Source organism: Crocodylus porosus, unplaced genomic scaffold, assembly GCF_001723895.1.
Source record: "Crocodylus porosus isolate Cpor-Errol unplaced genomic scaffold, CroPor_comp1, whole genome shotgun sequence".
Lineage (NCBI taxonomy): Eukaryota > Metazoa > Chordata > Crocodylia > Crocodylidae > Crocodylus > Crocodylus porosus.
Genome location: NW_017728947.1, coordinates 102,007,029 through 102,030,920, shown reverse-complemented (window position 1 = coordinate 102,030,920; position 23,892 = coordinate 102,007,029). Strand labels below are relative to the sequence as shown.

General features: G+C 42.5%; 1 protein-coding gene across 1 annotated transcript in view; it reads right to left on the bottom strand.

Annotated features, from left to right (window-relative positions):
- CUNH14orf180 (chromosome unknown C14orf180 homolog) overlaps nt 1–5,646 on the bottom strand; it is a 17,603-nt gene extending 11,957 nt beyond the window's left edge. Inside the window, exons 1-2 of the mRNA XM_019550793.1 lie at nt 4,606–5,646; nt 3,340–3,506 (exon numbers count right to left, since the gene is read on the bottom strand). Coding sequence (XP_019406338.1) covers nt 3,340–3,506; nt 4,606–4,657 — 219 coding nt within the window. The 5' untranslated portion in view covers nt 4,658–5,646. The remainder of the gene's footprint in view (nt 1–3,339; nt 3,507–4,605) is intronic.
- Between the last annotated feature and the right edge of the window lie 18,246 nt (nt 5,647–23,892).

The window sequence follows — 23,892 nt, the reverse complement described above, 5'->3', positions numbered from 1 at the left end:
GGCTGGACTCGATGATCTTCCGAGGTCCCTTCCAGCCCTGATGTCTATGAAATCTATGGAATAATGTTCTATCATTTGAGAAAGTGTAAATATGGTTACATAGGTTTTCCCTGGTACATTTTTGTGTAAGGTCTATGGTGGTGGTGGTGACTTTTTCTTACAAGGGTCTAATCACCTCTTCAATCCTTCCGGGAACATTACATTTTACTCTTGGATAATGTTTGGTGTTCTTTCCTGTTTTTCATCTTGTTTCACTCAACTGTGCCCCATGCCCTCTTCTCTTCCAGATTTAACTCTTCTACCTTTTGCTACTTGTTTCTCCTGCCTAAAGCGATTTAAACCCACCTGTCACATACATGATCTAGTCAATTAAAGCATTGTGGGACTGGAATAGGACTGGCTTATTCTGTCAGACAGAAGTTTTCTCATTTTCCATGGAATAATTATATATTTTCTACAATCTACTGGCTTGGCCGTTCATCTGGGAGGAGAGAGACTTCCACTTCAGTCCTGATCACAGATCCACAGAAGTTTAAGGCTGGAAGGGACCTCATGAAATCATCAGGTCCAGTGAATACTTAATATAAAATGCTTACACCTCCACTGGAGTAGGGGCTGGACACTCCCAAAGTAGTGGCTTAACCACGATGCTATAGAATCAGCCTTTCACTTTTTCTCTAGCCAAATAAATATTTAGTGCAGAGTGCAACAGCTTCAACAAGAGAGCATTACAAAGCACCATCCCTAAATGCCCCATGGCCTTGAGAGCACTCACACAGAGGATGGGAGTGCAAATACTCCCAGGCAGAAGATGGAATTGAACCCAGGTCTCCCATATCCTGGATGAGTGGTCTAAGTACTGAGCTCAGATAAAAGAGAGGGTACCACCACCACCACCCATTCCTCCTCCTGCTCCTCCTCCTCCAACTGTGTGTGTGGGGCCCAAGCTAGCAGGTATGCTTGAGAGCACCAGCTAGACTAGGCTCTGCTGGTGAGAGGCAGAGAAATGCCTAGTGTGTGGATCCCAGTGGGGCTTCTCTGCACTGTCAGGATTTAGACAGCTTTGAGCATGCCCAGATGCAGACCTTTAGGCACCTGGGGAAGTTTTCTGCTGAAAATTAGGCCCTGAGAGAATTAGGTGCCTCAGCAACTGAGTGAGGTTCTGAGTATGTGAATGTTGGAAGTAGGTGCTTAAAAAGTCAGTTAGGCCGGGCGTAAGTGCCTAAGACCATTTGGAGATCTAGTTCTAAGTATTTGGGTATAAATGCAGAACATCAGCTTCCCTATCTTAACTGCACAGATGCGTGGGGTCTATGTTGAACTGGGGTGCTTCTGGGGTGGAGTACAAGGGAAGCAAGTCTAGGAAGCTGTTAAGTCAGCAGAGACCCCCATGTGAAGCTGTCCAGTGAAAACCAAGTGGTTGGGAAGAGATGAGGATGGCTCAGGAAAAACCTTCAGCATAGCCTTTAGCAGGGAGGGCAGTGCACTCCATCTCAACACTGTAAAGCAGATGACTGAGAAGAGGAGAGGAGAGTTTATGCCCTGTGCACTGGCATTGGAGCAAGAAGGATGATACAACATAAGCAGGTACTTAGTGATATTACTGGATATGCATTTGAAAAGCAGGGGTTTCCTGTCAACTGGAAAGGGGTTGGATGGTGTAGACTGTAGATAAATATCTACGTATATAAATGTAAATGTCTATATACGCATGAGGCTGTTCTTTTCCTGTCATGCTTGTTGCTTTTCCAGGATCATTTGGGTGTCCATTGTAGAAACCATTTGCAATCTCAAACTCTTGCAAATGGCAATGTTCTTAATCCTTCTTCTGTTGATATGTGGGCAGAAGCCATCAGGAAATGATATAGCTGTAGTGGGATCCCATATATCTCTCTCCAATACAGTTATGGCCTCACTTTATATGTTTTACAAATTAGATCCATTATTCTAGTAATAAAGTGGGATTTTAACATTAGACTTTTCTGCAGATATTATAATAAGATTATTGATAGATTTTTTAGTTGGGAAGGGAGGTGATTTATTGTCCAAGAAGCTTTAAAAGCCCCTTGTCAAATGCTGAAGGCCAGTCATCATTAAATATACATTTCCCAGTCAAAAACCCCAGCAGTGATTGCTGAAATGGGGTGTTTTATTGTCTCTACTGCATAAATAGCACAAAAGGAGCTTATACTTTTGCTTTCCTGGGGCTGTTTATACACTGTGACATGGATAACTGTTCTGTTTTTGCATTCTTCTGTGTGGCTTGATGAAGTCCCCATGAAGCAGTATCTTGTACCTGCCCCTTATATACGGGGAAATTTGAGTACAGGCTTCCCTTGCTTTATGCGGGTTCTGCATGTGCAAATTCTTTCTAATATGATGACCCTTTTTATACCAAAAACTCGTTATATGCGAGATAAATTCACGTGATCGCTGTGGTGGAAGCTCACAGTCCGCTGCTTTGTGCAGTGCATTGTGGGAGTGACACACACCCAAATATAGTCTCCTGTGTGGATCTGTGCTCCTCACTCATCTGCAGCACATGTTTCTGCAGCTGTCAACCTCATTATGATAGTGCCCTGTGCTTCTGTGTACTGTGGCTGTTGGTGAGTACAAAAATTGTCTTGTAAAAGTCGTAGAAATGGGTCTGGAGGTCAGTACAGTCCAGGTCTTGGAACGTATCCCTATTTGTTACATTGTAAAGTAGGTTCCCTTTATGCAAATTCGAGTTATGCACCATTTTCCAGGAACGCATGTACAGCATAAGGCGAGGGAAACCTGTACTGGGTGGGATGAATAGACTTGATATTAATCTCGCTGACACCACTGCACAATCATTAGTGTCCAGATGGAGCCACTGGTTTTTCATGCACAGAGGGGATTGAGGCATGTAAGTTGTTTCTTGCTACTTGCATGTCTACTGACGGGATAGGGAGGGACAAGCAGCCTCGGCAGGGGGTCTACTGTCTGTTCTATTCATGTAGTTGGGGAATGGCCAGGCAGGAGCAAAGCATGGGCAGAGTCTTGACTCACTCCACCCAATGTGCTGGACCGCACAATGTATGGGGAAGTGCCAGAAAGAGGCCTGGTATCCTCATTTCCCCTTGGACAGCAAGTTCTCCTGACTTGTACCAGGTGAGGAACTAGCCCGGTGTTTGCCAAATGCTTGTTTCTTTTCTTCTATCAAAAGTTATAGCTTTAAACCTTTTGCTTTTTCATTCATGGACAAGAAAGCTGTATTGATATGAGGAAAGAAACTTGGTTATGACGAGCTGGGATTTTTCACTGACAGCAATATGTGACTAGAGCTGTATGAAGTGCCTTGGGTATTGGCCTTACCATCTCTCTCCCGTGCATTGGGGTGCCTGCAGGTTCTTCCTCATGCTGCGACACGTCAGCAGCTTCAGGGCTTCTAAAACGATCTGACGATCTGCTCCCTGCTGCCTCCTGCAAGGTTTTCACAGAAGTTGTATCTGGACGTCCTGCCTTGCCCTGTCCCAACACATCTTTTTGGAGGGGAAAAAAAGAAAGGGTTTTTCTTCAAACTCAGCTCATATTACTATAGCCAGAGAAGTGCCAGAGTTTTTTGCTACCAGGGCTGGTCCAGGAAGTTACCTAGACGCTGCCAGAGGGCCCTGAGCACCCCTAAGGCACAAGTTTGTAAATAACCTTTCATTTAAAAACGTTTTCATTTTAATTTTGGTGAGTGATAGCAATGGGGGATAGATTCAGACTCTTGAAGCAGCCCTAAAGAACAGCTGATGCAAAGACTGCGCTGCTCCCAGGAACAGGTTCTGCTGGCAACAATTACTAACCGCACCTACCCACGCACTAAGCTGCTCTGACCAGCAAATGGAGGTTGCTGGAGCCAAAGGTTCACTGTTCTCCATTTGCTCCAGGCAAATTGCCATGCTTACTACTTATAACCGTGTACTCAGAGGCATAACTGGGCAGCTGTGCACCCTAAGCAGCAGCAGTGCATGGGATAGCAGCTGTTATCAAGTTGCTACCAATGGCAGCTGCTATTTTGGTGCCCTCTGAACTAGGGCTGGTGCCCTGGTTTCCCCTACTTAGTTACATTACTGCCCATAGTAGCACAGGCAATAGATGTGTTTAAGGGTGTTCTTTATTCCCTCTTTAGTTTTGCATGTTGCATCATCCAAGTCGCAGTCCAGCATTAAGTGGCAGAGCTAGCAGGAAAAAGGGTGCTTTTCCTGTGAAATGAATCAACAAAAACAGAACTGTTTTCATGTTTGGTCATTTTTTTCTGGGAACATTTTTGGGAGGTTTTTTGGGGGAGGGAGGCGGGGAAGGGGAGGCAATACCTAAATTAAATATCTTCTGTTTTTCAGGGAAGGAAAACTGACTTTTTTGGTTTAAAAATATGCTTTTCAATGCCACCACCCTCCAAATTGAACCGAAATGATTTATTTCACAAAGACATCACATGAATTGAATGTTAATTTCCTATCCTAACAAGTTTTGAAGAACTGTCAAGCAGTTCCCATAGGTGAAGTTTTCATATTGTCATTCCCATGCTTTTATTGACAGGTGTTTGTTTCATTGATAGCAGTAGCTGCAAAGGTTTGAAGGAGTAGAGGTTACCTGGGTACTTGCATTCCAGCATGAAAAGATCCTCTGCATTTAAAAATCTCATAACAGCATTGGATCCATTCCTTCTAAATGCTTTTGATTTCAGTTTAGCCACCTAAAATTGAATATACATTAGGTATCAAACACAGTTTAATATACAAGATGAATGATTTCATTAAAATAATGGTGGTGAGCTATATTAGGAACCAGACAAAGCTTAATATATGAGATGAACAATTTAATTAAAATACCTGTCGTGAACTTTTAAAGGGATCTTGAGGGAAAGAGGGAATGTTACAATATTGGGACAATCTTTCTGTAAAGTCTGGAGTATCTTTGATAACCAGGCCATCCTATTTTAAGTAGTTTTTCTCCCTAAGCTTTGATCTCGTCTCATGCAACATGCATTAGTAATAAAGCTGAACAAATATTTCATAAATGAATAATTTATTTGATGACTGCTTTTTGCTAATTGTCTGCAAATAGTTTTTGATGATTGAATACTAGCAACAAATTGGTTGCAAGCAGTATACAGAGACGAAGAATTATTCACAGCGATTACCCTCTGTATAACTCTGAATAAGCTTACAAAAATCACAAAATGCTCTATCAAAACAAAATGAAAACATTCAGCTAGTGAGTGGTGGATTTGCGCGGCATTGATTTCTAGAGGAATGCCAACATATACTTCACCATAATTTCCTGTGTTAAGAAGAAAAGAGAACTTTAGCATCTCGGATCCCACTGTAGCTGACTTCATATGGCCTGCACTGTATATGCAAATAGGTCTTTACAAGAAAACTGGGTCTAAGTGTTTGCTCAGCAGAAAAACAACACAAAACAGATGCAAAACATGATTGACTTTGCAGCGAATAACCATGAACAGTCTACACAAAGGAACTGACTGCACGTACAATACTTTCCTGCAATACTCCAATGGAAGACGTCTAGGAAATAAACATAGCCCGATAAAACAATTTTACGCTCAGAGGATAGCAGTGTAACCGTATGAACTCTTTTTCCATTTCCTCCTGCAGGAATAAATATTTTAGACAAGCAAAGTACTTTGTAAATGATGCCTTTGTGGGGATTCGTCTGGCCTGGTTCAATTATTTCGAAACCTAGCAATTTTCTCATATCATTGAATCTGGTTTTATTGCAAATAGGGTCATAGAAATAGTCAGTCATTGTGATAATGGACTTAGTTTATCTTAACTATTAACACTTCCAGTAGGTTTACACACACGTATGTATGCAATATTTATGTATATGCACAGTACATATATATTAATAATGAAGTAACTTTATCTTGAACAATCTGAAGACAAAATCACGTAATAGCATACAGTTAAGAGTGCAGTTGTAATTGGAAGCAGCATATCAGTATAACAGAAAAGAAAGGGACTAAATAAATTAGTAGAGAGTCTTCCATATCTCCTTCAACTTCCAGAGTGTCAAATGATCCTTTATTCAAAATTCCACCTTTCATGGTTCTGTGTACACTTGGTTAATAATTTAGCCACACATCTGTTTGCTGCCAGGTGAGTTTTGTGTTTGTTAATGTGATTTCTCGCCCCCCCCCTCCCCCCACCTCCCAGAGCTACATATGCATCAAGAAAAAAGTGCCCCAGAGTAAAAAATTGACACTGAAAGTACCCAAACCCTCTTTATCTTCTGGAGAAACAAATCCAGTGCTGAAAGATGTGGAACACCTTATAAATGTATAATAGGGGATAGGTCCTCCCGGTGACACCTGCCAGAAGGGGCACCCTGCCCAGACATCCTGAAGGTGAATTATTGTGGGTGTGTTATGACCAAAAGGGCGAAGTAAAGCTTTCATGTGGATAGTACAGCTATTTCCATGGAGGTATTCTTTTGTTTTAAAGCAAAAAGGAAGTGTAATAGAGGCTGATGAAACGTAGAGATGGTCCACTAAATTTTAAAATTATGTTACAGTGGTTGCATCTACACGAGACGCAGACTGTGCAGTAGCCCTGACTACTGCGCTGTAGCGTTGCATGGCAGGAAGCATGATGCAACGCTACTATGCGGTAGTCTCGGGCTACTCTGCAGTCAGCGTCACAAAAAAGCCATTCCTTGGCATGACTACACAGTAACTCTGGTTACTGCGCAGTTATTTAGTCCTTGCTTATACGAGTACTAAATGACCACACGATAACGATGGCACAGTCAGCGTTTCACGTAGATGTGGTCTGTGAGTCCAGCTGGGAGATCAGCTTTCCATCATTTCAAAGTACATATGCCTTAATTCTATAAGTACTTAGAGACTTGTTGCATCAGGAGGCCAGCTGTCCTCCACAAAGGAAAGGAAAATGAAGGAATATGCTTTCCACGAAGAACCTGCCAGGCCAGACTTATCCCTGGGAACCTAGAGGCCTTTCACCCTATTTACTGCTAATCTGTTGTGAATGTTTAAATTATGGAATAGGTCTATATATTGTCCTTTGGTCCATGTGTTCAACTCCCTTCAGTGTCCATGGTATGGAGACTGAGGATCCACCTGTGGATTGAGGATGACATGTAAACTGCTCTTTGCAGATGTCAGATGAAACATTTTAACAGCAAATACAGTAGTTCTACGTGAATCATTGTCATAGAGGTTTCTAACTGAAGACAGGATGTTGCCTTGAACCTATGCCAAAGCAGTCAAGAAGCAACATTTTCTTTTCTGGTTTATAGTGTTGGCTTTTACTCTTCAGGGCAAATCTGTACTTCAGGCTCACAGAAACGTCACTAGCTTGTAGAAGGGATCCACCTGACTCTGATTTTTAATGAATGCGGTCTCTTTCAGTCATGTTCCTTTCTGTGTAGTTAGTAAAAATGGTCTTGGAATATTCAAGAGGATCGGCAATGACATATATATATGATTTTTTGTGAATTCATATATACACGAATATATATAAAGCTCATTTCGGTGGCCCAGATATATTACATGTATAATATTATATATATAACATGAAATAGTGTGCAAACATTTCGTAACTAAGAAAGCTCATTTCAGTGGCCCAGATATATTATATACGTAACGTATCTGGGCCACTGAAATGAGCTTTCTTACAAAATGTTCTGCACATGTATTTCATAATTAAAGTATTGGGAACACCGTCATGCTGTTATTTATGATCCAGAGTGCATTTTTAGATTGAAATGTCCCACAGATGATTAGATATATTTCAGCTGATGCTTTCCCTGCCATTCTGTTTATCTTATCCCTGGGCTCTAAAATGTAAAATATGTATTGATCGAATAAGGGTTACCAGGTAACTGAATGCTAATATCTGCTGTTTGCCCATTGTTTCAATATCAGCTAGTTCTACCGATACAAACGTAGAAGATGAACAGAGCCAGACCTAGTGAGGTCATTCAGAGTGACCTTTTATCTCTCAGTTGGCATACTTTAGGAATTACGTTAGCCGTAATGGGACCTCTCGCTAAAGCATCCTGGAGTGCGGTTAACTGAAACATTACTACCACCAATAGTGCTAAACAGAACAATCTTAGTGCTAAGGGTGGGGGGAGGAAACAAAAGCATGAAAAGAGAAATTCTGGAAACAGCAAAATATGTTTCTTTTAATGGAGTTTAATTTCGGCAGAAATTGCTTTTTTTTCTTTATTTTTTATACCTAATTTTCCAAAATGAGATTCAGCTTGATGAAGATGCACGCTAATACCAGCTTAGGAAATATTCTGAACCATCAGGGGATAAAGGCCTGATCTAACTCCCAGTGAAATCAAAACCCCTCTTATTGAACTCAGCAGATAGTGGATCTGAACCTAAGTGGGTCTGAGAAGATTGGATCCTGCAGATACTAGAGGGCAGCAAATTAGATTAGTTTTGTGGTTTTAATGTGGAAGGAAAAAGGTCACTGGAATTTGAAGCTTGTACAGAAAGGCAGCTCACTCTGAGATGAGTTAATAGCATTAATGCAACTGGATTTGAACAGTGGAATTCAGTTTTGCGTACTGCACCGGAGAGAAATTAGATGAGAGGAGCTAGAACATGATTACATGGCTGGGAGGGCTGGTGACAGGAAAGGCTGAGTAAAGAAAGTACACATAACTTGGTAAGGGCGGGGGGTTGTGGTAACAGTTTACAGGGTGCAAAGGATGTTAAGAACAGGAGCCAAATTCTCTTTTCTCTAATGTAAATCTGCAGTGCAAGTCATGACTTTCTTCTGGATTTGCACTCTGATAACTCAGCCCAAATAGTGGAGGAGGATTATCAGCATGACACAGATAGGTATGACTAGGAGTAATGTGTAAAATGGTCAAAAGTGCCCAATTATGTTGGGAACCTAATTTCTATTAACTTTCAATATTACTCAGTGAAACATTGATGATTTAGGAGGCACATTAGGAAGTATTAGGTATTCATGGAAAATTAATCTGTTTGTACAAAGGTTTTTTGGAGCTTAAAATTTGCTTCCATTCCTGTGCATAGCTTGGATCTATCAATATATTTTTTGCATATGAATGGAAGGAAGTTAACTTCCTACAAAACAGTCAAAGCTTTGGTAGTTGGGGCTCTTATTTGTGATATGTCCAACTCTTTGCACTGCTTGATTTAGGGCAGACACCTGGGTATGCCATAGTCCAGGTGATTGACTTCACAATTATTATACTGGCTCCTGATTTCTTGCCAGAAATCTCACCCTGGCCTGCGAAACATTTTAGTCAGCACTGATACATTTTCTATATAACATTTCACTTTCAAGGAAATGACTTTTTGAGGTGGAAAGATGTCAGAAAATATTCAGTTAGCAGTAATGTGTAAGGTTCTCAAGCAGTCTCCTAAAGCAGTGGCTCTCAACCTTTTGCACCTTATGTCCCACCAACCATTGGTCCCAAAACCCCTGGTCCCACCATGATAAACGATGAGCCGGGGGGGGCGGGGGGGGGCATCCCTGCCCAGCACACAGTGTCAGTAGTGCTGGTGGTGAACCCAGAAGTGCCCGCCGCTTCTCTGCATCCCACCTAGATGACCTTTGTGTCCTACTAGTGGGATGTGTCCCACTGGTTGAGAAACACTGTCCTAAAGGACATAGTAGAAAACACCCCACTGGTGGCCTGTAAAATTACACTTGGCTAAACACTAATAATGAATGAATGAATGAATGAGGTCAGAAAGGCAATGTTTTGAGGAACCAAGGGCAGGGCTACACTGGAAGCCCTGCTATTCTGGCCAATAGTCAGCCAACAGAAGGAACCAGGAAAGGTGGTGTACTATAGAGCAGCCCTTTGGTTCCTCTAAGTTTGACCTCTGCTTGCTGAATGTGATCTGTTTGAGCAGTGGCCAACCTTTTCGGCAGGTGAGTCACAAGTTAAGCTGTGTGCCCTCTATGTGTGCCGTTCTAATCCCCACCTCCTCAGAGGTGCATCTGATAGGATTTGCATGAAGGGAAGGGGCTCAAGACTTCAGCTGCAGCTGCACAAAGTAGAGCAGAAGTAGGCCACTGCTGTGAGAGAAGGTGTCACCTCAGAGACACAGGTTGACATTTTATGCTGGCCCTGCAACTGGTGGAGTTTTACATGGCAAGTAAGGCTCCAGAGCCCCGAATTCAGCAGTGGCTGTAGGGCCAGGGAAGGGTTAATCTGGCTCTTGGTGGTGACACCTCACAGCTTTCATAGTAGTGTCCTGCTCCTGCTGTGGTCCATGAAACACTCGGCCTCCATCCCAGTGCCTCCTTTTACCATGCCTGGGTCTTGCATGCTTTGTACAGCAGCTGATGCATCACGTGTGGCATGCATGCCATGGATTGGCCACCTCCTGGTCTACCTGAGGGAGGAGATGAGCTAATAGGGCTTGGGGGTTTTTTGGGTCAGAAACTCAGATGTACCACTGTGGCTACATGGGAATTTTTAGACAAGACAGCAGCCTGCAAGTATGTAGAGCTGCTACGACAGGGGATGTTGTCATAAGATATTCTCTCTCCCATGTAGGGAGCATTTCTGGAAGAAAGAGCATGAAACCGCATTCGTCTTGTAGCTGCTAAAATCGTTTCTTGGGGCAGAGTGGCAAAAATTAGACTTTCTTATGGGGTGTTCTAACTTAAACCAGGAGCCAGGAGGCCTCAGGCTGTCTCCCATATTAGGCAGTTATGGAAGGGGTATAAGGCTTTTTATCAAACCTTGCCTTCTGCCAGAACTGTCTCTAGCTTCACATCCCATGATTCTGCCTAAATGATCACCAACACAGTGAAGCTGAAATGTGTATTCCTTTATTCTGTTATTTTCTTATGCTGCTTTATCATCTACCGCATGGATAATGTCAAAGCCAGGAAATAAGACATCACTTTGCCGTGATAAGAAGTTGTGTTAACTTTCCTGATGGACACCCCTGCTGTTCCAACGCAAAGAGCTATTACTGAGGGATGCTGCATGACTGATTTCCAGGAAAGCTGCCTTGTGTTTGAATGAGATAAATTTCTACCCACAAGTCCTTCTGGGCTACATTTTCAAGAGACTGAATTAACTGTATACACTGAGCACCCCTTTCCGCAAGCACTCGTGTAGCAGGGCTGTTGTCGATTATAGTGGGAGTTCTGTGTGTGGGACACTGGTAAGACTGAGCCCCTATTATTGTAATCAGTGTGACTAATTAGCTCTGCATCATTAGGCAGAACTTTGTTTGTATGCACATTTTTTGGACCAAACTCTATTCCCACTTACACCCATGTAACACTATTATAGTCACTGGACATTTGTAAGTGTGTGGGAGCAGAATTTGGCACGCTTTGTGCCAGGGAATTCATTTATATGGATAAAAAAATGGATTATTTCCAGAAGTCGAGAGTAACATTTCTTTTTGGACAAGGGGCTGCCACCCTACTCTTGCACTGTAGCCCTGCATTCTTGGGCCAAATGCCAGTTGATTCCCCACATTATAAGGCCTCTCCAAATGAGATGTCCTTGTTATGCTCTGATTATATGGTTATCATCACTGATGAACTGCCAGCAGTTTAACAACGTGCTACCTCAAAAGTTTCTTGCCTTGTCTCCAAGAACATCCCCTGAATAGAAACTTCTCTCCGATAACGCATGTGCAAAGTCTCCATTGGCTCCACATTCTCCTCTGTTTTCCCTGATGTGAGTTCCTCCCCAACCCTCTGTGCTCTCTGCAAAGAAACACAGCTTCTACCTTCATGTCCAATGTCTCGACTCATCCTGTTTTCTTCTCGGTTTGACTGAGGGATTTCTCTACCTGGCAGGGGATTCTTACAGGTGCAGGAATGGAGGCAGTTCATTTTCTGCAGGTCTAGTTTACATCAGTTATGACTGGCAAATTGTCTGGCTAGTTGGGTGAAGTGCACTCTGGTAATGTTCAAGTGCTTGGGTGGGGAATATTCACTTTGGTTCTTGAGATGGTCTGTTCTCTCCTGACTGCTAGAAGTTTTCCCTAGCTAGGGTGGGAAAACTGGTGTCCTGAAGCTGATAGGAGACTGAGTTCCTTGAAAGGAGGACAGTGCTTTTAGATTGAACACTATGGCATCTCTTCCGATTCTGGACAAGGGCTGTACAGGTGGCGGGTGTCATGGAAAACATAGTAAGCGCTGGGCCAGGGGATCGGATACAGGATGTTTTTCCGCAGTCCTTGCTGCTGCTTCAAAAAAGAAAGAACATTTCGTCCCTCCAGCACCCATCTTTCACGGGAAACCGCGCTGAGCCCTACCCTCAAACTGCATAGTCATACCCTCGAATGCTCACCAAAGGTTAGCTAGCCACTTCTAGGTCTCAAGAGAGCGGTAGGGATCAGCTTCTGACCTTGATAACCTCCTTTTACATCACTGAACCAGTGCAAAGGGATTTTAAATGAACCCTCTGGAGGCTCTTCAAGTGTAGGAGGCACACTGCTGGCTCTACATCATCTTTTCCCACGAGCTGGGTCAGCGCTAGACTGGAAAGGGTGGAGACAGCATGTCTGATATTTTGAGCAATCCTCAGGCAACAGAAGCCACCCCAGAGGCTGGTGTAGATAGAGCAGCCTTTGGTTCCTCTAAGTTACACAAAGAAGCATCTTGAGCTCTGCTTGCTGCAATATTGGAAACACATTTGACAACTAAGTTTGTCCATCTCTCCAGTTGTGTCCAGCATAAGACCTATTTAGCCAAGCTCTGGTCCTATGAGTCTATCTTACAGCATGACTATTTTGGAAATGGCTACTCATGTATTAAAGGTAAGTATTTAGCCAGGTTAGCCTGAAGTGAGGCAGGAGGCAGGGCAGGGTGACACCTTAGTGGCAAACTAATGAATAGAGGCATAAGCTTTCACATTATGTATGTATTACACATGAATTTAAAAACAAACAAAAAAACCTGAGCATGCAAACAAGAACAAATGGCATTGAGGTAAGATGCTTTGTATTCATCATGGGGTAAGAAGGTGCGGACGAGCAGTTACCTCAGAGGTGATGACATGCTAGATGTTCACCGCCTACTAGCTTTTCTTACAAGTTATACTAAACAAGCCTTCCAAGTTGCATGTTTTATTAACACCCCGGTAGTTTTGAAGTCCTCGTTGCTCCCTTTTACTCCAAAAAAAGAATATTTGAGTCAGAAGTGTGATTGGACAGCTCAGTGCTTTGTAAGAAGCAACTGGAAGATACCTAGAGCACCTGGAAATGGCCCTGTGATTATGACATGAAACTTTCCAGCTTTTCCAGTTAAGTTGCTAAGGCTTTTTTCTGTACCAAATGTGACACTAGATATGAAATGTTATTAACCTCATTGGTTGCATCAACTTTGCAGTAAAATGCCATTCAGAGAATGAGGCTATCACATTATTTTCATCCGGGATTTGGTTTTAACACTCCTATCATAGCTGACTACAGCAACAGCAATCACATAATGTTAGTGCCTGCACACCTTGATCAAGAGCGTGGCACTAGAGGCTTTATAGCAGTGAGTCTCAGGCAGGGTGCTATGGCACCCTGGGATCTCTTGAAGATCATTTTAAGGTGCTGCGAAGCTCTGCGCAGTAGCTGTATTAACTATTAAGTGTTTGCACACCTAAGAGTGCTACACATGAAACACAAGATAAACCCAGAGATTTCAACTGGGAATCTATGGTATCCACAACACAATGACCTGTTGTGGGCTTTCCCAGTTCTTTGCAATAAAAAAGAAATTGCTGTTATTTTTTCTATTGTCAAAAAATGAACTGAAAACAAAGAGCTGGCACTTTCTGAGGGGCTTCTTGCCTCTAAAGGAGTTGGGGGAGTGGGGGAGAGGAGGTGCCTTGAATCTAAAAAGGGTTGAGAACCACTGCTTTATAAACATAGCTAGAGAGACAGTCCCTGCCTGGGAAAATGTATAAACAAAGGTGCTATGTAGCTATACATCTGGCTGACAGTGAACATACAACACACTGAAGAATCAACTAAAGAGCTGCAATATTTTAGAAATCTGGGTTAAGCCGTTTTATGCCTTAGCTATTCATTGCAGTGGCCTATTCAGGACAAAAGCTCACAATCTCTTTAGACATACCTGTTGCTCATGATGAAAAGTGTAAGCAGCATCTCAGACTGACATGGCTAGTGTGGAAGGCCTGGTTAGAAAAATCCTTCATCAGAGCAGCAGCTGCCTCCTTCTCCTTGGGCAAAGTTCTTTAAAGCTTGTCAGAGATGCTGTAATCAGACTAGGTCATCAAACCCAGTCCTCCTGAACACTGGAAATAGGATCCAGAGATGAGCATTCAACGGCATGGGCAAGGTCTAAAACACTAAAGTTTCCACTGAAATTAAATGAAGGGACTTTAATTGCTGTAAGAGAAAAGCAAGGCAATAATGGAAGAGCCCGAAAGCTTTCAAACGCCCTCCTGAAATGACGTTAGCTGCGAGGTAGGAATCTATGTGGCACATAACACGATCTGATAGCAGCCCAAAACACTTACTGCGACTCCAACTTAGTTAACTACTGGAGCATTTATCTGTGTGATTCCTGGAACTAAAGGCAAATTTTAATCTAGATTTTGCCATACAGTTGAGTAGTTTTATTACTGGGTTAAATAAAAAGGGTAATAAAGTAATAAAAATTGATTCTTTGTCTACTCAGTCTAAAAACATAAAGCTGCAGTCAATATGTTTAACAATTTGTAAATAGATTGGAAATAAAGCACCATAACCTGCTTATTTACCAGTGGGAAGTGACAGATATGGTTTTAGTGCCACATTTGTGTATATGCATGCGTTAGCAATTTTGCCATTTGAATGAATCATTTGATAAAGGAAGAGAAAATGGGCCAAGTTTATCCCTGCTGCAATGTGTTTTGAGCTTAGTAGAGTTACACCTGGGGATGGATTTAGCATGGAGTGAATAAATTCATTTTTAAATAAAATTAAAGGACCAACACCTGCTCCTATCACTTGAGGATTCAGTACAAAATATCTGACAGGGCTGAATAACTTCTTAGTAACAGTAGTACACTGAATAGGCCAAAACACATTCAATGGAATGATCATTTCCACTGATACAGCATATTACACCACTGTCAGCCTTAGATTTCCGTCTGCTTCTGCTGTATAGAAGTTAAAAAACAAGCCCTCCTCATTGGGATGCAGTTCCCTGTTCTGCTACAGAAAAATGAAGCCTAAGCACCTCTGTGTCATGGGTAAAGCTGGCAAAATCTTTGTCTGATTTCATTTCCCCCCGCACTTCATATCCTCTCTCAGGCCAGCTTTGTTTGCACAGTCTTTGCAGCAAGGTATGGAAAAAAAGGTATCTCCCTGGCCCTCAGAAAAGAGATGTTGTGAAGGCAAGGAGAAGGTACAGCAGGTGACCTAAGGATAAGGCAACCCTGAATATTTAACACTGGGATAGGTAGCATGGTTTGGGGGGTGTTGGGGAATGGGGGGGAGGAGGCGAAGAAAATGCTAAATACTAAATTCACTTCTAAAAAAGGCAGGAGGCTGAGATGAGGCTGCTGGTAAGGAAGTGGAGCTATATGGCCCATGGTGGCTGTGGAATGCATAAAGCCATTAGATTCCAGTGCAAAGTCCCAGTGAAAATTGATGTTGGCAAGGAACAGGAGGCATTCCCAGAGGATAGTTTTTTTTTCTGTGACTGCCAGAAGCATTAACAATAACTGTTAATAATTAGCACGTCCAGCTGCTGCTTGTTCTGTAAGTACTTTACTGGCTGCATCCTATTTCTTCCATTTTACAGATGGGGAAACTGAGGCACCCAGCTGGCAAGAGTTGTGCCCAAGGCCACAGAACAAATTAGCAGCAGAATGCAGGTCTGACTCCTTCATCTCACATTTTACAAGTACATTCAGCTCTCTTCAGTGACGATGACTGATAATACCCACAGTAAAAGGAGGTTTTCTATGCTGTATAGCCTAGGGATATCTGGAGAGAATTTATTTAGCCTGATCTGAATTTAAAGCAGATGAAAATATTTTAATTGCTCCTCAAATACATACAGGGTATACTACGACACTTTTCCAGACAGGTATAGCAAAGTGTAGAGAAAGTCACACAGAGGAGTAAGTATATATAAAGTCATGTACTTGCCTGAACTCTCCTGAACAGCAAGACTCATCAGAGGCACTGTACGTAAGTGAGCCCCAGCGCCTTCTCATCTGTTTATACTGGTGAAGGATGTTTAACAGTTCTCTCAATTGTCTGAAGATCAAGTGGAAAACTTCAGTGCCAGAAAGTAAAAAAGACAGACCCAAGGCAATAAACACAGGGGTCTTTGAGCTTGTTAAGTATCTAATTATATACCTTCAAAATGGCCAGGCTGTGCTAAAACCTTAAAGTTGCTTTTTCCTTCCTCACAGGCTCTATCCCTCAGTTGATAAAAATATCTTCCTTCTCTAGCTCCTGCACCTCGTGCCACAGGAGGATTATTTATTCCTGAATTAAATTTGGCAGCATCCAACCTTTCCAGTACTATAAATATAGCATTGTGTAGTCATAGAAATAGCAATGACCATTACCACAGAAGTGATTTGCCTGCTTTGCAACACCCCTAACCTGTCCTGCACAGCAGCTCCACACAAAAACTGAACAGCTATGCAATGGGGAGAGAATCAAATCAACATTATGTGAGCTGGCTGCATTGTCCTGGTCTACAGTGAATGCCTGAGGTATATGCCTCCATTCTGTAGTGCCTTTGGTTACCACACACTGTGTCTTGCACTGTATGGTGCTGGCAGGGTTAGAATTTGGCTAGCTGAGTGGGGAGAAAACATTTATTTGCTCTGACATCCCATCATCTAGGCTCTTTCTAGCAGGGATGCACAGGGCTCAGCACTGGCAGGATTCTCTGACCGGCTGTGTATGTGGTTGTACAGCTCAAACTGCTGTTCTTCTTTGCAACGGATTATGAACTTCCACTTTCGTGGCAAAGCTTTATTCAGTTTTGATTTTTTTACCATCGGAGCCGGGTTGTGAATGATGATACAGCTTGTTTGTATGGGGAAGAGTCCAGGCTCCAGCATGAATTAGCACACTTGCAGCGCAGACACTAGTTACAGAAGATGCTGTTTTGAAATGTCTTCATCTGAACCCTTGTGCAATGAGGGGTCAGATTTTCACCCCATAAGCCATTTTTGAAGCAGCCTGCAGGTGTGCACTTGTGTTTGGGCATGGCTATAGACTGCTTTCTGTGGCCAGATCAGGAAATTGTCACTTCTGTCGGCGCCCTCAGGGTTGTTCTAGTATACACTGCCTGTCTATAATGCCAGTGGACTATTCAAGTTGCTGATGACTGGGAATAAAAGAGCCCTGGCTCTGACCTGTTTTCCCTCCCTGAATCTATGTTAGTTGGGGTGGGAGGAAAGCAAACAACATGAGACAGCGTGTCTCCACCAGCAGAGATGTAACTAGCAGTTCTTGCACCCAGGGCAAAACCCTCCCCTCTGCCTGAGGGCGGTGGGGTGCAGAGCACCAGAGAGCAGGGGGAAGGGGGAAAAGAGTGGTCCATCTGTCTTATCAGCCCTGGGAATCCAAGGCCCTGGCTGCTGCTGCATGTGTTGTTGTCTGACTACCCTTGGAGGCTGCTACTCTAGTGTCTGTGTGTTGCTACTGCCCAGCATGCCCAGGCTCCTTGGGGGTTTGCCATTCTGGAGCCCTCTTAACATTAGCGCCCAGTCTTGGTGCCCTGCTTGTCCACCCCTTGTTATGCTACTGTTCATCAGCTAAGGGCACCCAGATGTTATGGGAGCTGTACAGGGGGTGGCAAAATGTGTTTTCACCCTGGTTTGAGCTGGTGGAATCATTCTGAATTGACCCCAATGTATTTGTGAGTTGTACATAGAGAAACCTGATCCACAAACTGAATCTCAGCTAAAATCTCATCATGTCACCAAGCTTCTTCCGAATAATTTTAGCTGAACTGTAGCACTCCCTTTAAAGCCATTCTTAATTACCTGAAAAATGGGGCTGGGAAATGCCATTAGGTAAAACCACGAAAGGCCTTTTTCACTGAAATATTCATGACTTTTTTATTAATGTTCCCTGCCCCCCTTCCCTCCCACCCCCAAGATTCCCCCATTATTTCCCTCTTCTTTGGACAAAATCCAAATGATCCTAATCTTTGGTGGAGTTATTTCTGATTTACTCCACTGCAGCTGTGAACAGGTTTGGGCTCACAGGGAGAAATGTTCTTCAGCTTCATTAGAAAATCATTTGTACTAACCACCAATTTTGTTGATATGAATCACTTACTGCAGGCTGCTGCTCACGAAGGGATTGTTAACTCTTCCTTGGAAAGAAGAAATATCAAACCATCTTCATTTCAGTAGGTTGGTGAAAATCTGCAATGAATCTCCAGAAAATATTATGAAAAATATAATAAATGTACATGGAAAGAAAGAGTTCTTTGGGAGAGGAGTACTCCCTTATACAGTGCTGATCCTTCCTGGAAATCCCTGGTCTAATTATATAGCAGAACAGAAATGTATAGTATACATCAAATATAATATGCATATATCAGATCAGGTGATATATTTATCATACACAAGCTTCACCACCATACCTATGTTGTTCACTTAAACTTGATGTGAGCTGCAACTAATTCTGGATTTTTATCAGCATATTTTTTGCTTTTGTTTCAAAGATTTTGTCTGAAATACAAACAAGAGCCATTTTACCCAAGCCTAAGTTTTCTCTTTATGTATCAGAATGTGCTGTAGGTTTTCTTCTGCTTTTATGGAAAGCTTAGCATTTCCCAGGACTACCTTTTATTTAGGCAGTGTAAAGAATAGATTGCGAAGTGGGTAAAGTAGATTTCTGATTTATTGAGGGAGAGTGCATTATCAGTGAATTCAAGAGACTAAATCTGCCATGGAGAGGACTTCTTTTGTTTCCATCATCAAGTCAGACATTATATCCTGTCAAACATCCCAGGGGGTACTTTTGCTCCAGGCACCTGAGGTAATAACTCTGCTCAAAAATTCACTGCATGCTAAAGTCTTCATCTTGAAAAGCTTTCAGCTCATGTTTCAAACTCAGGACATGAGTGTGAGAGACACAGAGAGAAATTTTGAAATTAAGTCTTTGTCCTTAAAAATCATCTGGGATGCCAGTTCATTTGCCACAGGCAATGATGCGTTACTCCCACTGAAGTCCCATTTGTGGTGTTCTTGCATTGCTAGAAGGGATGGTTACTCGAAGTGTCAATGCACAGCACTTTCATACACTGATACAATCCCCTGCTTGCAAATGTTGCATTGCAATGTCAGGTCAGCACAGGCTATTCTGTGGCTCTAACTATCAGTGTAACTCCAGTATCTGCGGTCCACAGGGAACTCGAAGAGGTTTTTCTTCTTTTTCAGTCTGCTCTGTTTTTGGATCCTGAGATGGGTTTTCTCCATTTCTTTTGTCCTGCCTGTCATTGTCACTAGCCCATCTGCTCTCACTGCCTACTCAAATATACTGAGAAGCATCAGGGGTAAACTTCTGATAGATGTTCCTATCTATTTCTTGAAATCGGTGATTCACCAAACCCACCATCTTCTCCAGAGCCAATGTACTACCCTGATGAACTATATATATGACCAGAGCTGCATAGATTAAGCATCGCTGTTTTATACATTTTAAGGACTATAGGCCTGACTCTCAGCTGCCTTATGCATAGTCCATCCACTGACATCAGTGGAGTGGTGTCAGTTCATTCCAGCTGTGGATCTGGTCCCTCATTCTGAAGGGTCTGTTGGTTGATTTTCCTTATTTTATGAACTTGGTGAGAGCTACTGTGGCAGAAAATTAGCTTTAATCAGGAAACTGAATAGAGTGTGATCATTGCTTTTATATGGCGCATAATTTGTTTCTACGATGTTGACTTGTGATAGGCAGCATCCTGTTCCCAAATGCTCGTTAATCAATGCATTTTTAAACTCAGATATGATCTGCCAAGATTCCTCAGGTTGGAGGAAAGTTCAGGAATAAACCATCAGTACCTTACCTACATTGCCTTTCAAATATTTTCCAAGTCCTTCTATTCATAATAGGGTTCAGTGATCAAATACAACAATTAACAATTGATTCTAATAATATTGCCAAGTTTCATTGATCAATATTGAATCTCTCTCTGTGCCTTTGACTGAGGGTTATCTGAAGCTGTCTGTCTAGAGCCGTGGTTTTCAAATGTTTTTCATGTGTGGACCCTTAAAAAAACCATATGGAGGTGTGGACCCCTTTGGAAATTTCAAATGGAGGTGCAGACCCCTTTGAAGTGTGGGTATTCATGTACTTTTGATTGATCATACTCATCTTTCACGGACCGCTCAGACATAATCTGTGAACCTCCAGGGGTCTGCGGACCACAGGTTGAAAACCACTGGTCTAGAGCGTATTCAAGGTAAATCAGCCAACAAGATTCCCACAGAGCTCAGAAAGTCACAGAATTGCCAGTAAGTTGTCAAAAAATCTATTGGCTGAGAGTGGATATACTATAAAACAATGGGTTGGCAGTGGATAGCAATTTAAAATGCACAGACTGTTGCTTGCATTTATAGCATTACAGACTCCACACTCAAATGGCACCATCAACCCAAACCAGGGATTGGGGATTTACTGAACTGCCCATGAAGTACATTGCTCTATCACAAACCTGCTCTGAAGCTTCCACTGTATCAGTTTTCTTTATTTAGATAAACCTGATAACTTGACGTGTGTTTGGTTTCCTCTAATCAATGCATTTTCCATCCCCATGAAAGACATATGTAGGCTACACTTCATATTATGTCCTTTGTAAGTGGGCCCTTGATGGGTACATTATGGAGTAATAATGTTAAACGGACCAATACCATGGATGGCAAGCAGCATATTTCATTATTTTGCTCATTTGATTTTTGCCGTGGTGTGCTGATGATTCTTCCCACTGCTGAGTTTCGAACTAAAATATCTTTATTCCCTGTGAATTTATTGTAGCTTCTAATGGTTTGGCGACTTGTTCCCCTCCTTAATTTTGTAAATACCATCTGGTCTTTACAAGGGACGCTGTAAAGATGGTTTTGTATGTATGGGCTGAGATGTTTCAATAACAGGTAATAGGGAAAATGGAAGCAAGATTTTATGTTTGCATATGTATGGTTTGAGAAAAGGGTGGAGTTTTGCCAGGCAATTTTAGCTTTCAGTGTGAAGGCCCAAATTCCCGGGGGATGAACTTTTCTGAAGCTCTGTTAGAGGCAATGAAATTGTTTTGGTTTACATCTGCTTGGCATCTGGCCTCCAACATAGGAAGTGATATGATTATTTTGTTGCATTGCATTGATACAATTTAACCTCCAAATGCTAGTGAAAAGCTGAGTTTTCTCATTCTTGACCATAGAAAACCTCATCTATAAGACCTGAGCAATAATTCATTCCTGAGACACTGATACCTTTGATGTGAATTTTTTAATACTAGCTTGAATTCAAAGTCTATAAATAAATAACAGATCTCAGACAGATTCACCATTTGCATATGCCAGTGTAACACATACGAAGATAATGCGGCTGTCTGTTCTCCACCAGTAGCTATGTTACAGAAGAGGATAACAATCTACCACAGTTGTCAGCTAAGGAAGTTACCTCTAGAGTTCAAAAGGCAGAAGTTTACTTGTACAAAGTCAAGTGTCAGCTCAAATGTGCTTGATTATACAAAGGCAGGAACATTTGCAAGATGGCCGATGGATCACCTTTGCTGGAAACATGGTTCAGGATTTTTCCATGTTATTTAGCATTCCGAACTCAGAAACACACAAAGTACCCATTCATCAGCTGCTGTAAATCTGCCTAGCTCTGGTGACATCAATAGTGCTAACTTGCTGAGGATCTTGTACCAACCCCTTCCCTTCTACCATTGCTGACCTTTTCGAAACCATGATATTGGCATGTCTTCTAAACCATGGAGCAAAATAGCACACAAGGGGTGCATCTACATGTGCACTTTACTGCAGAACTGACTAATTAGCTCTGCAGTAAAGCATCACTACACATGCCCCTACTGTACTGCGCTGTGTGTGTGGTGCATGATTATTTTTAGCCTCTATGTCACTGTAGTAACATGCTATAACAAGGGAGAGCATTGCTACAGTGACATAGCTACAGCATCATGGTTCTTGCCTGCAGATGCTATGTTGCCATAGCACATTGCCATATGTAGACACACCCAGTGTGCATGTGCACTGGTATCAGGGCGCAGTAAATTAATTAACTCTACCTTAAGATAGTACTGTTGGAATAAGTAAGTGCACTGAAACGCATGTGTAGATGGTGACAGGTGCTGGCTGGGGCATGAAGGTGCTAAAGTGTGAGTGCCGCCTGCCATCCAGTCACACATCTTCACAGGTTCAGCACCTCATGGCCCAGCCAGCCACTCCGCTGACCAATGCTACCACCCAGAGCCTGGGGCTGACCTCCATGCCAGCCTAGGGCTGCTCTACTCTGGCTCAAACTAGTGCAGTTGTAAATGGTGCACCTGGGAGCAGTCAATTCTGGTGCAAACAGCTCCAGAGTTTATTGCATTGAGTTAATATCATGTGTAGACACAGCCAGGCTGGAGGTGAATAATCCAGGCATGGAGGAGGAGCATCTGGCCACAAGCTTCTGCTGACCTCAGCATTTGCTTTTCACCCCAACATTTCCACCCAAATTGCTTCCCAATCAACTTCCAATTCCTTCCCACCTTTCCCCACCATCCCTACCACTCAGCTTTATTCTTGAAGCTGCCTGAGGAACCCTCTTCGTTATCCCTTCACATACACCCTTCTCAGCTGCATCAGGAGAGCTGCGGTAATAATTACTTGTTTTGGTTCATTAGTCAACCAAAAACTTCGGGGAAAAAAAAGTTTCGGTTTAACTTGAAATGAAATTTCCAGCAAAATTAAACTTCATTTTCTGAGGGAAAAATAATATTTGCTTTTGGTTTTGAACTATTTTTCTAGGAACCCTGGAACATACAACCTAGCACTAGAAGGGGACTGCTAAGTTATCAAGTCTAGTTCTTTGCTATTGCAGCCAACTATGTCATATCATCTCTTTTGATGACTTATCAAGCTTCATCTTAAAAATGGTTAATCCTATTGGGAACCTATTCAAGAACCTCAGTGTTCTCATGGCTAGCAGCCTTCTTTTAGCTGCTGTCTGACATTCACTCATGGTCAGTTTATATCCATCTGATTTTGTGCCAGCATTGCCCTCTAGGGTAAAAGACCTTCCTGTACTTCCCAACTTGCCTTTTATTTTTACATAAAATCTGTGTGCTGCGCTACTGCACAATAGCACCGATTATGACGCGTTAAAAGTTAGTACCTGTTATTACAGGTACTAAACTTAATGTGCTGTAATTACAGTACGTTAATGCACATGTAGAAGTGTCCTCTGATTAGGTTTTAAGATCACTTTAATGATAGAGGACAGAACCTGTAAAATCCTGTGGTACCCTAGAGATAAGTAATTAATAGCTGTGTGATCCCATACTATAGTATCAGGTTTTGGGTTTTTTACAGTGGGGTTTCCGGGGGGATGGGGAGAAGGGTGCTCAGCCAGGATGTTCAATACTTTAATTTACTGAGGTCTGTCACTGAGCCTGCCACTGTGTATAGGCAAAATGGAAGGCATCATCCTGAGCTCAGAAGCTTGTCATCTACATAACGGCTAGTTCCTGTGTACCTATGGGATCACATCCTTCCTTACATTCCCTCACAATCCCTAAGGTTGGTTGAGAGTAACTTCCTGCAAGAACCACCTGTGCATCGAGGCGTGGGAGGTTGTTTTCAGCAGTTGCTTCTCAGCTCTGGAGCTCCTTCTTGCCTGAGGCCTGATACAGCCTGAGCCTGGACATCTTCTGG